The 12,427-nt window shown below is 50.6% G+C and overlaps 1 protein-coding gene across 1 annotated transcript in view; it reads right to left on the minus strand.

Moving 5' to 3' along the window:
• Positions 1-10,868, minus strand: part of LOC144821931 (matrilin-1-like) — a 130,155-nt gene extending 119,287 nt beyond the window's left edge. The window contains exon 1 of the mRNA XM_078679080.1: positions 10,808-10,868. Coding sequence (XP_078535206.1) covers positions 10,808-10,853 — 46 coding nt within the window. The 5' untranslated portion in view covers positions 10,854-10,868. The remainder of the gene's footprint in view (positions 1-10,807) is intronic.
• Between the last annotated feature and the right edge of the window lie 1,559 nt (positions 10,869-12,427).

Here is a 12,427-nt window from a genome sequence, read left to right on the forward strand (position 1 = left end):
AGCCTTGCACTATGGTGCACAGGAGTCCCTATTGGCGCTTGTAACGCAGGCCCCACTGCACTGTGGTGCACGGGTGCCCCCATTGGCGCTTGTAACGCAGGCACCACTGCACTGTGGTGCACGGGTGCCTCCATTGGCGCTTGTAACGCAGGCACCGCTGCACTGTGGTGCACGGGTGCCCCCATTGGCGCTTGTAACGCAGGCCCCACTGCACTGTGGTGCATGGGTGCCCCCATTGGCGCTTGTAACGCAGGCACCACTGCACTGTGGTGCACGGGGGCCCCCATTGGTGCTTGTAACACAGGCACCACTGCACTGTGGTGCACGGGGACCCTCATTGGCGCTTGTAATGCAGGCACCCATGCACTGTGGTGCACGGTGCCCCTATTGGCGCTTGTAACGCAGGACCCACTGCACTGTGGTGCACGGGTGCCCCCATTGGCGCTTGTAACGCAGGCCCCACTGCACTGTGGTGCACGGGTGCCCCCATTGGCGCTTGTAACGCAGGCACCACTGCACTGTCGTGCACGGGTGCCCCCATTGGCGCTTGTAACGCAGGCACCACTGCACTGTGGTGCACGGGTGCCCCCATTGGCGCTTGTAACGCAGGCCCCACTGCACTGTGGTGCACGGGTGCCCCCATTGGCGCTTGTAACGCAGGCACCACTGCACTGTGGTGCACGGGGCCCCCATTGGTGCTTGTAACGCAGGCATCACTGCACTGTGGTGCACGGGGGCCCTCATTGGCGCTTGTAATGCAGGCACACATGCACTGTGGTGCACGGTGCCCCCATTGGCGCCTGTAGTGCAGGCACCACTGCACTATGGTGCACCGGAGCCCCTATTGGTGCCTGTAATGCATGCACCACTGCACTGTGGTGCACGGGGGCCCCCATTGGTGCTTGTAACGCAGGCACCACTGCACTGTGGTGCACGAGGGCCCTCATTGGCGCTTGTAATGCAGGCACCCATGCACTGTGGTGCACGGTGCCCCCATTGGCGCCTGTAGAGCAGGCACCACTGCACTATGGTGCACCGGAGCCCCTATTGGTGCCTGTAATGCAGGCACCCTTGCACTATGGTACACGGGAGCCCCTATTGGTGCCTGTAACGCAGGCACCACTGCACTGTGGTGCACGGGTGCCCCCATTGGCGCTTGTAACGCAGGCCCCACTGCCCTGTGGTGCACGGGTGCCCCCATTGGCGCTTGTAACGCAGGCACCACTGCACTGTGGTGCACGGGGCCCCCATTGGTGCTTGTAACGCAGGCATCACTGCACTGTGGTGCACGGGGGCCCTCATTGGCGCTTGTAATGCAGGCACACATGCACTGTGGTGCACGGTGCCCCCATTGGCGCCTGTAGTGCAGGCACCACTGCACTATGGTGCACCGGAGCCCCTATTGGTGCCTGTAATGCAGGCACCACTGCACTGTGGTGCACGGGGGCCCCCATTGGTGCTTGTAACGCAGGCACCACTGCACTGTGGTGCACGGGGGCCCTCATTGGCGCTTGTAATGCAGGCACCCATGCACTGTGGTGCACGGTGCCCCCATTGGCGCCTGTAGAGCAGGCACCACTGCACTATGGTGCACCGGAGCCCCTATTGGTGCCTGTAATGCAGGCACCCTTGCACTATGGTACACGGGAGCCCCTATTGGCGCTTGTAACGCAGGCCCCACTGCACTGTGGTGCACGGGAGCCCCTATTGGTGCCTGTAATGCAGGCACCACTGCACTCTGATGCACGGGAGCCCCTATTGGTGCCTGTAATACAGGCACCCTTGCACTATGGTACACGGGAGCCCCTATTGGTGCCTGTAACGCAGGCAGCCTTGCACTATGGTGCACAGGAGTCCCTATTGGCGCTTGTAACGCAGGCCCCACTGCACTGTGGTGCACGGGTGCCCCCATTGGCGCTTGTAACGCAGGCACCACTGCACTGTGGTGCACGGGTGCCTCCATTGGCGCTTGTAACGCAGGCACCGCTGCACTGTGGTGCACGGGTGCCCCCATTGGCGCTTGTAACGCAGGCACCACTGCACTGTGGTGCACGGGGGCCCCCATTGGTGCTTGTAACACAGGCACCACTGCACTGTGGTGCACGGGGGCCCTCATTGGCGCTTGTAATGCAGGCACCCATGCACTGTGGTGCACGGTGCCCCCATTGGCGCCTGTAATGCAGGCACCACTGCACTGTGGTGCACGGGGGGCCCCATTGGTGCTTGTAACGCAGGCACCACTGCACTGTGGTGCACGGGGGCCCTCATTGGCGCTTGTAATGCAGGCACCCATGCACTGTGGTGCACGGTGCCCCCATTGGCGCCTGTAGTGCAGGCACCACTGCACTATGGTGCACCGGAGCCCCTATTGGTGCCTGTAATGCAGGCACCCTTGCACTATGGTACACGGGAGCCCCTATTGGCGCTTGTAACGCAGGCCCCACTGCACTGTGGTGCACGGGAGCCCCTATTGGTGCCTGTAATGCAGGCACGATTGCACTATGGTGCACGGGAGCCCCTATTGGTGCCTGTAATGCAGGCACCCTTGCACTATTGTACACGGGAGCCCCTATTGGTGCCTGTAACGCAGGCACCCTTGCACTATGGTGCACAGGAGTCCCTATTGGCGCTAGGCAGCACATAGGGTGCGGCGCAAAGAGGCAGAAGAAATGCTCTTTAGCTTAGTCGAATTAGAGGCTCGCTACCCCGCAGTGCATGAACGATTTGTAAATATGCTATTACATCACATTGATGCCTGGAAATGAATTATAAAAAGGAGGGCATGGAGGAGATCAGCACAAGATCTGACTGTTGAGGCCAGTTTTGTGGACTAAAGGTCTTCTAGTCTCCCATGATGGGGGAGGAAACAACACCCTTGATAAAGACGAGCACACGCCTGGAGCCTGGAGCAGCAGGTTCTGCTTCATCTAAAACTAGCGGACCTTGTGAGCAGAAGGCGGCTGCCTAGAGGAAGCCAGGTCCAGTGAAGGCCCTACCAAGATGATCCGGGGAGCAGAGTGTGAGACGGGAGATTCTGCTCTGTCAAGATCAGCGTGCTGGTCAGGTTGTGTGCCTTGTGTGCTGTGGCGGCCCCTACATGCCAGGTAGAAGCCACGGAGAAGACTAGACTGCCACACCGATCAGGCCATCTGCCGGTGTGGACCACGCGACCCACCTGATGCCAAGAGGTGACGGCTGAAGAGAGTAAGAGTTGCCGCTCTGGGCCCACATTGTGATGAGAGGGGTGCTGCCCTCTCATCACGCTGTGACCAAAAGAGGGCCATCGCCCTATCTGTGCTGCCCGTGATCTCCCTATGCCAGGAGGGCATTGAGCTGAAGACTAAGGTTCGCTGCCCTGTATGTGCTGTGATGTCCCCCTGTATGCCAGGACCGCTGGTGTGGTCCAGGAAGAGGCTTGTTGCTCTAGAACATCCTGCAGCTGTAACTGCACAGTTACAGCTGAGGTGGAGCAACATTGTAAATGCCTGAGTCTGGGAGCGCCTGAGCCTGGGAGCGCCTGAGCCTGGGAGCGCCTGAGTCTGGGAGCGCCTGAGTCTGGGAGCGCCTGAGTCTGGGAGCGCCTGAGCCTGGGAGCGCCTGAGCCTGGGAGCGCCTGAGCCTGGGATCACCTGAGTCTGGGAGCATGTGTGCCTGGGAGCGCCTGAGCCTGGGATCACCTGAGTCTGGGAGCGCCTGAGCCTGGGAGCGCCGGAGTCTGGGAGCGCCTGAGCCTGGGATCACCTGAGTCTGGGAGCACCGGAGTCTGGGAGCGCCTGAGCCTGGGAGCGCCTGAGTCTGGGAGCACCGGAGTCTGGGAGCGCCTGAGCCTGGGATCACCTGAGTCTGGGAGCATGTGTGCCTGGGAGCGCCTGAGTGTGGGAGCACCTGAGTCTGGGAACGCCTGACCCTGGGATCACCTGAGTCTGGAAGCACCATGAGCTGCCTCCGTGTGGAGAAAAAGACTCACTGCAGGACGAGAGGAGCGCTGTGGAAGTCTGTCGCTTCAACAGCAACTCCCAGACTTGTTGCCCAGCTATAGTGGGCCAGACTGACCACTGGACCCTCAGGCCCTGAAAGAATTTTTTTGGACTCACGTACTCCGGCGCGTGGATATGTTCATTTCTGCCGAAGCCATTGTAGAACTTTGAAGACCTCTACTGAGGCCGCGCGTGGAGATGGCCATATATGAATGGGGAATAACCACCATCCTTAGAAGGGGATGTTGAACTAGAAGCTGACCCAGGTAACTGCAGCACGCCTACCTTAAGAAGAGTGTGTATATTATGTGTAGCGTGTTGTATTGTATGTTGGGTTTATAGATAAATCATCCTTTTACATAAACGCAAGTATTTGACTAGAAAGTCATTTATTGGGGTTGCTTTATGAATTTTGAGTCCACTTAGCTCCCCCCCAAGAAGCCTTGGACTGCTCGGCCCACTCTTCCCCTGAGAGCAGGGCCGGCTTTAGCACTGGTGGATCCTAGTGCAATCCTGTTTGTTGCACCCCTGAATGACCATATATGCCACGGATTCCCTCACTATCACCCTTTAACATTGCCTCTCAAGACTCCATAACCACTCTCCTGCTCGGATACATTTAACAAGGTGTATAGCGCCACTCATACCAGTGTAGGGTGTCAGAGCACTTTACATCAAACACACATTACAGAGACAGTCATTCATATCTGTGTAAACAGTGTATAGGAATGTTACATAGGTCAGAGGAATACAAGGTGTAGAAGTGACATGTCATCCATACTGATAGATAGTATAGTTTAAAAGTATTTGGTCTGCAGAAGCACCGCCTCAGAATTTAAAACATACCACCACGGTTGGGGTTTATACTTAATATTGAGAATTTATATTTTTTTCTCCAAAATGAACCTTTTTTGAAACATAATTAGGCTGTCCTGTTTTCAGTTTCTATTTTTGGTAAATTCTGGCGGGGTTTTTTCAGTGTTTTCAATATCTTAAAAAACAGTTGTTATCAGTGGTTACACATTTTCACGCCACTAAAAACAACAGAAAAAGTGTTTTTCCGGTGTTTATGGAACGTTTTGCTTTTATCATTGCTTGTTTTCTGCACTGAAAGAAAATTGGTATATAGACAGTGTACGTATAGTGTAGATGAGGTCCAAAGAGATTTTTGCAAATTAATCTTACTGTAGTACACCATACAATACGTCTTCAGTGAGTCTTTGGCCATGTGCGCTCGCGCTTTCCTTCCCATGTACATTTCTGTGAAAAGGCCCTCTCAGCATTCATAGTCCCTTGGGCTGAGAACCGTCAGATAAGGGGCACAGTTTGGTTGACTCTTTCTTTGATGCCACATAAAGCACAAAATGATAAATATTTGCGTTTTAGTTCCTGGGCATAAGAAAACAGTGCACCAGAATGGACTAAAAAGTCAATAGCATCCCTCATTAATTCTGATGATTGTAAAGATGATTTTAGCATACCATCTAAAAAGTGGCACTTCAGCTCGGGTATCAATTTTGACAGGTCATCACACAAATGTTTTATATACGTAGCTGAATCACTAGAAATACAAACAATGTCACTCCAATCTTTGTTGAGCTTGGAAAGAACCTTTTTTGCAGAGCATAACAAGTGACACTGCGTTCCTTGTTTTCCAAAAGTCTGGTGTCATGTTTTCACCACTATCCCGGATGCTTGGTGATATATATACTTGTCACTATACTTTAGATTTAATGTTTAAAGCCTGAGGTGTTGGCAATTCACCTACTATCAATACTGACCCACAAGAAACTATGGTCTGATGTATTAAGGGTTTTTACCCATTCTCTGTGGGTAAATGTGATGACACATATTAGGAAAGATTTTTATGAAACTAGCCATTTTACCTATCAGTGAAAGAATCAAATGCAGCCAAAATATCAAATGTGAGTTTGATATGTCCTGATTCTCTACAGTTTATAAAATAATTTAACTAAACCTAAAACATGAAACTAAACCCTGCATCTTTAGACCAAAGGCCATAAAACTGAAAAAAAGTAAAAGGAAGAAGAAACAATATTTTAGTGGCATCCCTAAAAAACAAAACTCAAGCAGAATAATGTTAGCCAGTCTTTCATACTGCTAGCTTGTATAACAAAGTTACATTGTAAGAACAATATGACTCTTTCACTTTCTTTTTCCTATCTTTGAATGGCATTTAGTGTGTGATATTGCAGACGTTTTTTCAGTGTTTATATGTTTTCCCCGGTGAGGGCTATTTTTCTTTCAGTGGGGTTTCATCAGTTAATATAGGTTTAAACCTAAAACCCCACAGCCTAAACATAATAATGAAAGACTGGGGGGGAAAGTCGTACCACTCTAATCTCTACATTGCAGTTTGCATACAGCTCTTTGATGACAGTTATAAGCTCACTTTTCTATATTAGGATTTTAACATATACACTGCAAGTAACAAAGGGATCTATCTGACAAAAGCACTGAGCTTGTACATTATATATACTTTGTGATCTGCATGGTTCACATTCTTTGCAGCAGGCATATTAACCCTCTGCGCTACAATATGATGAGTCAAAACTTCCATTAGACAAACCTCGAATCTCACTCCTCGAAAAACATTAATCACTGGAGTTATCTTGACATTTTTATTGTTGTCTGGAAATTTCTGGATGCAAGGAACTCTCCAGCAGGTGCTTTTAGAAATGTAATATACGTGCAAACACAGCGCCCCCTGAAGTCAGAACCCGGTGCAGCGGCACGAGTTGCACCACCCTAGAGCCGACCCTGAATGAGAGTCAAGTGCTGAAGTGGTACTTACCTCAGTTACTCATAGCCCCTAGCACTCAGTGTCTTGGACATCAGGAGTAAAAGGCCTCACCCACCATGGTGCGACTTAGTAATTCCTGCTTTCCCCGTGGCCCTCGGAATAGGGTTCTGGCACCATGCATGACGGACTATTTTAAATCCCATAGTACACTGAATTGTCACACATTAAGGGGCTTATTACGATGGCGAAACAATCGCCACCACCAAGCCGGCGGTGGCAACAGTTACGCCATCGTAACGTGAAATACCCCCCGCAATATTACGATGGTGGTGGGTATTGCGGCGGACGTAAAGTCCGTCCGCTGCTATTCAGCCGGTCGGCAATCATTACATTTGCTGGCCGGGCGGATTTGGGCCAATAATATGGTGGTGGTGCCTAGCAGGCACCGTTAGCCATATTAGGATGTGTGTGGTGAAAGACCTTTCCATGGTGGCATCGTGGAAAGGCTGTGGTTGTTTGTCTTTGGGTTCCTGTTGTAGGCCCCCAGGGGGTGCACTTGGGGGGCACCCCCCTGCAGTTCAGTGCACCAAGTGGCAGGCATCGTGTGGTGCCTGCCACCTGGTGCAAGGAAATCCTGTGCATGCCCTTTTACCCTTGTGGATGGCGCTGCAGACAGCAGCACCATCCGTAATGGTAAAAGGGCAGGATGCGCCCACCAGTATGGCGGGCGCATCCTAATTGGGCTGGTTGGACCACCGCACGTCTGGCGGTCGGTCCCATCATTGTTATGGTGGCGGGCAAACTAATGTCCGCCCGCCATCATAATGAGCACCTAAATTCTCTCTCAGATTATTGTATAGAGCATTAGGCTTTTCATTTTTTTCCTCTTAATTGTAGGCTTTTCTTGAATGTTTTAGAAGGAGCTCTAAATGCAAGCCTGGCCTATTATCTTTGCCAATGCTTGTTATATATTTTTGATGGTTTTATTAACCATACAATAAATCAGGTTCTTCCAGGGGCTCTTGGTTTGTTTTCAGACTGGTCAGGGGCTCTCAATGTGTGCTATATACAGTGTTTGGCTTCCCAGGGCTGGGCAGAGACTCTAGGGGGTGCACTTGGGGGGCACCCCCCTGCAGTTCAGTGCACCAAGTGGCAGGCATCGTGTGGTGCCTGCCACCTGGTGCAAGGAAATCCTGTGCATGCCCTTTTACCCTTGTGGATGGCGCTGCAGACAGCAGCACCATCCGTAATGGTAAAAGGGCAGGATGCGCCCACCAGTATGGCGGGCGCATCCTAATTGGGCTGGTTGGACCACCGCACGTCTGGCGGTCGGTCCCATCATTGTTATGGTGGCGGGCAAACTAATGTCCGCCCGCCATCATAATGAGCACCTAAATTCTCTCTCAGATTATTGTATAGAGCATTAGGCTTTTCATTTTTTTCCTCTTAATTGTAGGCTTTTCTTGAATGTTTTAGAAGGAGCTCTAAATGCAAGCCTGGCCTATTATCTTTGCCAATGCTTGTTATATATTTTTGATGGTTTTATTAACCATACAATAAATCAGGTTCTTCCAGGGGCTCTTGGTTTGTTTTCAGACTGGTCAGGGGCTCTCAATGTGTGCTATATACAGTGTTTGGCTTCCCAGGGCTGGGCAGAGACTCTAGGCTTCTTTACAAGGCCCCGGTGCTGCTGGGACATCACGTTCAGTGGCGTCCGGCGGCGCAAACTGCAGGGCCATATCTACAAGACCACATAAAACCCCCCTGTGTGGCATTACATGGCCTTGCAGCTATGGACTGAGGCATCACCCTGCTAGAGGGCGGCGTTTCATGGGTGTCACTGTGGGTTCCCACGAGCACCCCTGGTATTTGACACACGGCCAGATTTATGAGACTTTATGAACCTGGAAATGCGTCAAAAGCCTCGGCCTCCCCTGGGAGCCGTAAGGGAGGCGCAATAAGAAGAAATCCCTTTATTTCCGCTTGTTTTTCACTTTTCTATTTTTGCTGCATTCAACAGCACACACACAAAGTGGGAAAAGCCTCTCATGATTGTTTTTGTGCAGGAAGATGTCCCTTCCTGCACAAAAACAATCATCCCTGCAACGGTGCCTGCGTTGGTACGGCGATGTGGCAAGCGCAAGGTAAGTGGTTTTATTTATTATTTAATTTCATTTTCCTTATTCCGTCGTCAGTGACCCCCCCCCACTGATCTTACCTGCACCAGCCGCGCCTGGTACCAATACTTCCCCTGGTGCTGCCTGACTCTCTCATTCTGTGTAAGGATTGCTACCATAAGAAGTGTGACCCTGCCAGACAGAGGGCTTAATACCCCCAAGTGCAGCGTGTCTCTCTCATACTGCGTAAGGACTACCACCGGTGTAGTGTGCCCCCGCCAGACCAAATGATAATTTACCCCTAGGTGCAGCGTGTGTGTCTCATACTGCATGAGCATTACCATGTAGGGAAGTGTAATCCTACATGGCTGTATGATAATTACTCCTAGGCGCAACCTGACTCTCGCTCATACTCTAGAAATATGACCGGCACAGCAAATGTGGCCACGCCAGGCAGTGGGATAATACCCTTAGATGCAGAATAATTCTCTTGTTCTGTGTGAGGATTACCTTGGCAGGAAGGTTAGCTGTGCCAGTCTGTATGATAATTACCACTCCATGCAGCAACTCTCAAACACTATCTGGATTACCACCATTGGAAGTATGACCCATCCATATGGTATGATATTTAACACTAGGTGCAGTGTGATTGTCCCATACTGTGCAAGGAGTACCGCTGTGGCCTTGCTGGACAGTACGGTAATTGCCCATAGGGTCTGCGTGATGGCCGTATACCCTGTAAGGATTACCACCATGGCAAATGTGATCCTGCCAGCTGATATGATAAATACCACTTGGTGCAGGGTGATTCTCCCATCCTGTTTGAGGATTTTCAATGTAAAAGAAGGACCCAGCCAGACATCATGATAACTACCCCTAGGTGCAACACGACTCTCTCATACTCTGTAAGGGTTACCACCATTGGAGGTGTGGCCCTGCCAGACATCACAATAACAACCCCTAGGTGAAGCTTTACTCTCATATAATCTGTAAGGATTGGTGCCATAGGAAGTGTGGCCCTCTAGGTGCAGCCTGACTGTGCCTTACTGTGCAAGGATTACCGCTGTAGGAAGTGTGACCCCCTAGGTGCAGCGTGACTGTGTCATACTGTGTAAGGATTACTGCGTGCATGGTGACTCTGTCATACTTTGTATAGATTACAATTTTTGGAAGTGTGACCCCCCCAGGTGTAGCCTGTCTATGCGATACTGTGCAAGGATTACCGCTCCTGGAAGTGTGACCCTCTAGGTGCAGTGTGGCTGTGTCATATTGTTTAAGGATTACCGCTGTGGCAAGTGTGACCCTCTAGATGCAGTGTGGCTGTGTCATACTGTGTAAAGATTACCGCTGTAGGAAGTGTGACCCTCTAGGTGCGACGCAAACAAATTATGGATGGAATGCTGAATAAATCATACATTCACCCCCAGTCTAGAGATCGGGGTTAAATCCATTGTTCTTTTACTCACTCTGCCACCCCAGTTTAGACCCAGCCATATGCAAATGAGTCTTGACCCAGTGCCTCATGGGAACAGTCCAGGCCGGACTGCCAAGCCAGGTCCTCCCTGGACTGGAAACAAGCTGTGACCTGCTTCTGGAGTTTACCCTTCGTCAGCCAGGCTAGCTTGAATCCAGTGGCACTGTGAGCAAGGGACCCATGTCTGGGCATACCCAGCGCACTTTGGATGAAAAGGGCTATGCAAGCAAATGACGGTATGGTAATATCCTCTAGGTGCAGAGTTACTGTGTCATACTGTAAAAGTATTACCGCTGTAGAAAGTATGATTCTCTAGGTGGAGCGTGGCTGTGTCATACTGTGTAATAATTACCACTCTAGGAAGAATTCCCTGCCAGACGGGATTGATAACCACCTCTAGCTGATATCTGACCCCATCATACTGTATGACAATACCTCCTAGAAGGACAACCTTGACAATCCTGATCGGAATTACCTGTGGGTGCAGGTTGATCCCTCCCCGGAGCACTGGTTAACGCCATTTGATCCTCAACAAATCGACAGGACTCTGTAAAGAGAAGAGTGTGAAGAAATGTGTTTTTATCTCATACAGACACAGGAAATGGTCTAGAAAGTGCTGATGCAGCTCTATTTGCTGCACACAGTGGAGGAGGGAGGGAGGTGCTAATGATCAGATACAATGTTGTTACTGCTCCAGTTTGTGTGAGATGGAGAGCTGCTGAGAGTCAAGATAACAGGCCTGCACCACCAACACCTATCTTCAGTGATGCATAAGAGGGAGTTAGGAGGGAGAGACAAAGAAAGGCATAGAGAGAGAGAGAGAGAGAGAGAGAGAAAGAGAGAGAGAGAGAGAGAGAGAGAGAGAGAGAGAGAGAGAGAGAGAGAGAGAGAGAGAGAGAGAAAAAAAAAAAGAGATATCCGTGCATGGGAAGGTGTTGGCAAAAGAGAAACAAAACACACACAGTTAATGGACCGAATGCAGAAGAAATCTAAACATTCACCCCAGTCAAGAGATCAAGGTTAAATCCATCTTTCTGTTGCTCACCATGCCACCCCAGTTAAGACATGGCCATCTGCAAATCAGTCTGTATCCAGTACTTCATGGAAACAGTCCAGCCCGAACTTCCACGCCAGGTCCTCCCTGGACCGGAAACAAGCATCCTAGGACCGGTTTCAGGGTTTTACCCCTCATCAGCCAGATAGCTGGAATCCAGTGGCACAGTGAGCCCAAGACCCACATCTGGGCATACCCAGCGCACTTAGGGTGAGAAAGCAAAAGGCACACAGTTGATGTGCGGAATACAGAACAAATCAAAACATTCACCCCAGTCAAGAGGTCTGGATTAAATCCATCATTCTTTTGCTCACCATGCCGCCCCAGTTTAGACTTGGCCTTATGCAAATCAGTCTTGACCCTGCGCCTCATGGGAACAGTCCAGCCCAAACTGCCAAGCTAGGTCCTCCCTGGACTGGAAACAAACAGCCTAGGATCGGTTTTGGGGTTTAACATGCATTTGTAATGCAATAGGTCTCGCATTTCGAGAGTTTGAGCTATTAGCATTGTAAATTATATTGCTTTTATTTGTGTGTTTTGAAAACCTGCAAGCGATGTTTAAACACACACTTTGTACTTATAGTCCTTGCTTAGTTTTGTAACACTGTAAGAGAGGGTAAGATAGACTAGATAGGCTGGAAATAATGAAAAAGTTAATCAAGATATATGTTTTTTTGAGTAGTGCTTGCTAGGTGGATTTGGCTGTTTGTGCAGTGCAGTGTTTATGTTTTATGTTTAAATGTAAATGTAAATGTATAGGCATTTATATAGCGCACTACTTACCCGTAGGGTCCCAAGGCGCTTCGACCGCTGCGAAACCCTTCCTGGCTTCCCTGAGAGATGGTCCCTTAATGGGTATCTCCAGGGTGAGACCAGGCATCCCCGGCGGTCTGGTGGGGCCGTTAGTGAAGATGAGGCAAGCTAATGCCCAGAGTTGCCGAGTGTGAACGCTGATCAGAGTGGGCACCGAGGCGAGAGAATTATCGAGTCCGCTGACCCTGGTCCAGAAACCTGCCGCGCCGGGAATCGAACCCTGGTCCC

The sequence above is a fragment of the Lissotriton helveticus genome, chromosome 2_2 (genome assembly GCF_964261635.1).
Source record: "Lissotriton helveticus chromosome 2_2, aLisHel1.1, whole genome shotgun sequence".
NCBI classification, from domain to species: Eukaryota; Metazoa; Chordata; class Amphibia; order Caudata; family Salamandridae; genus Lissotriton; species Lissotriton helveticus.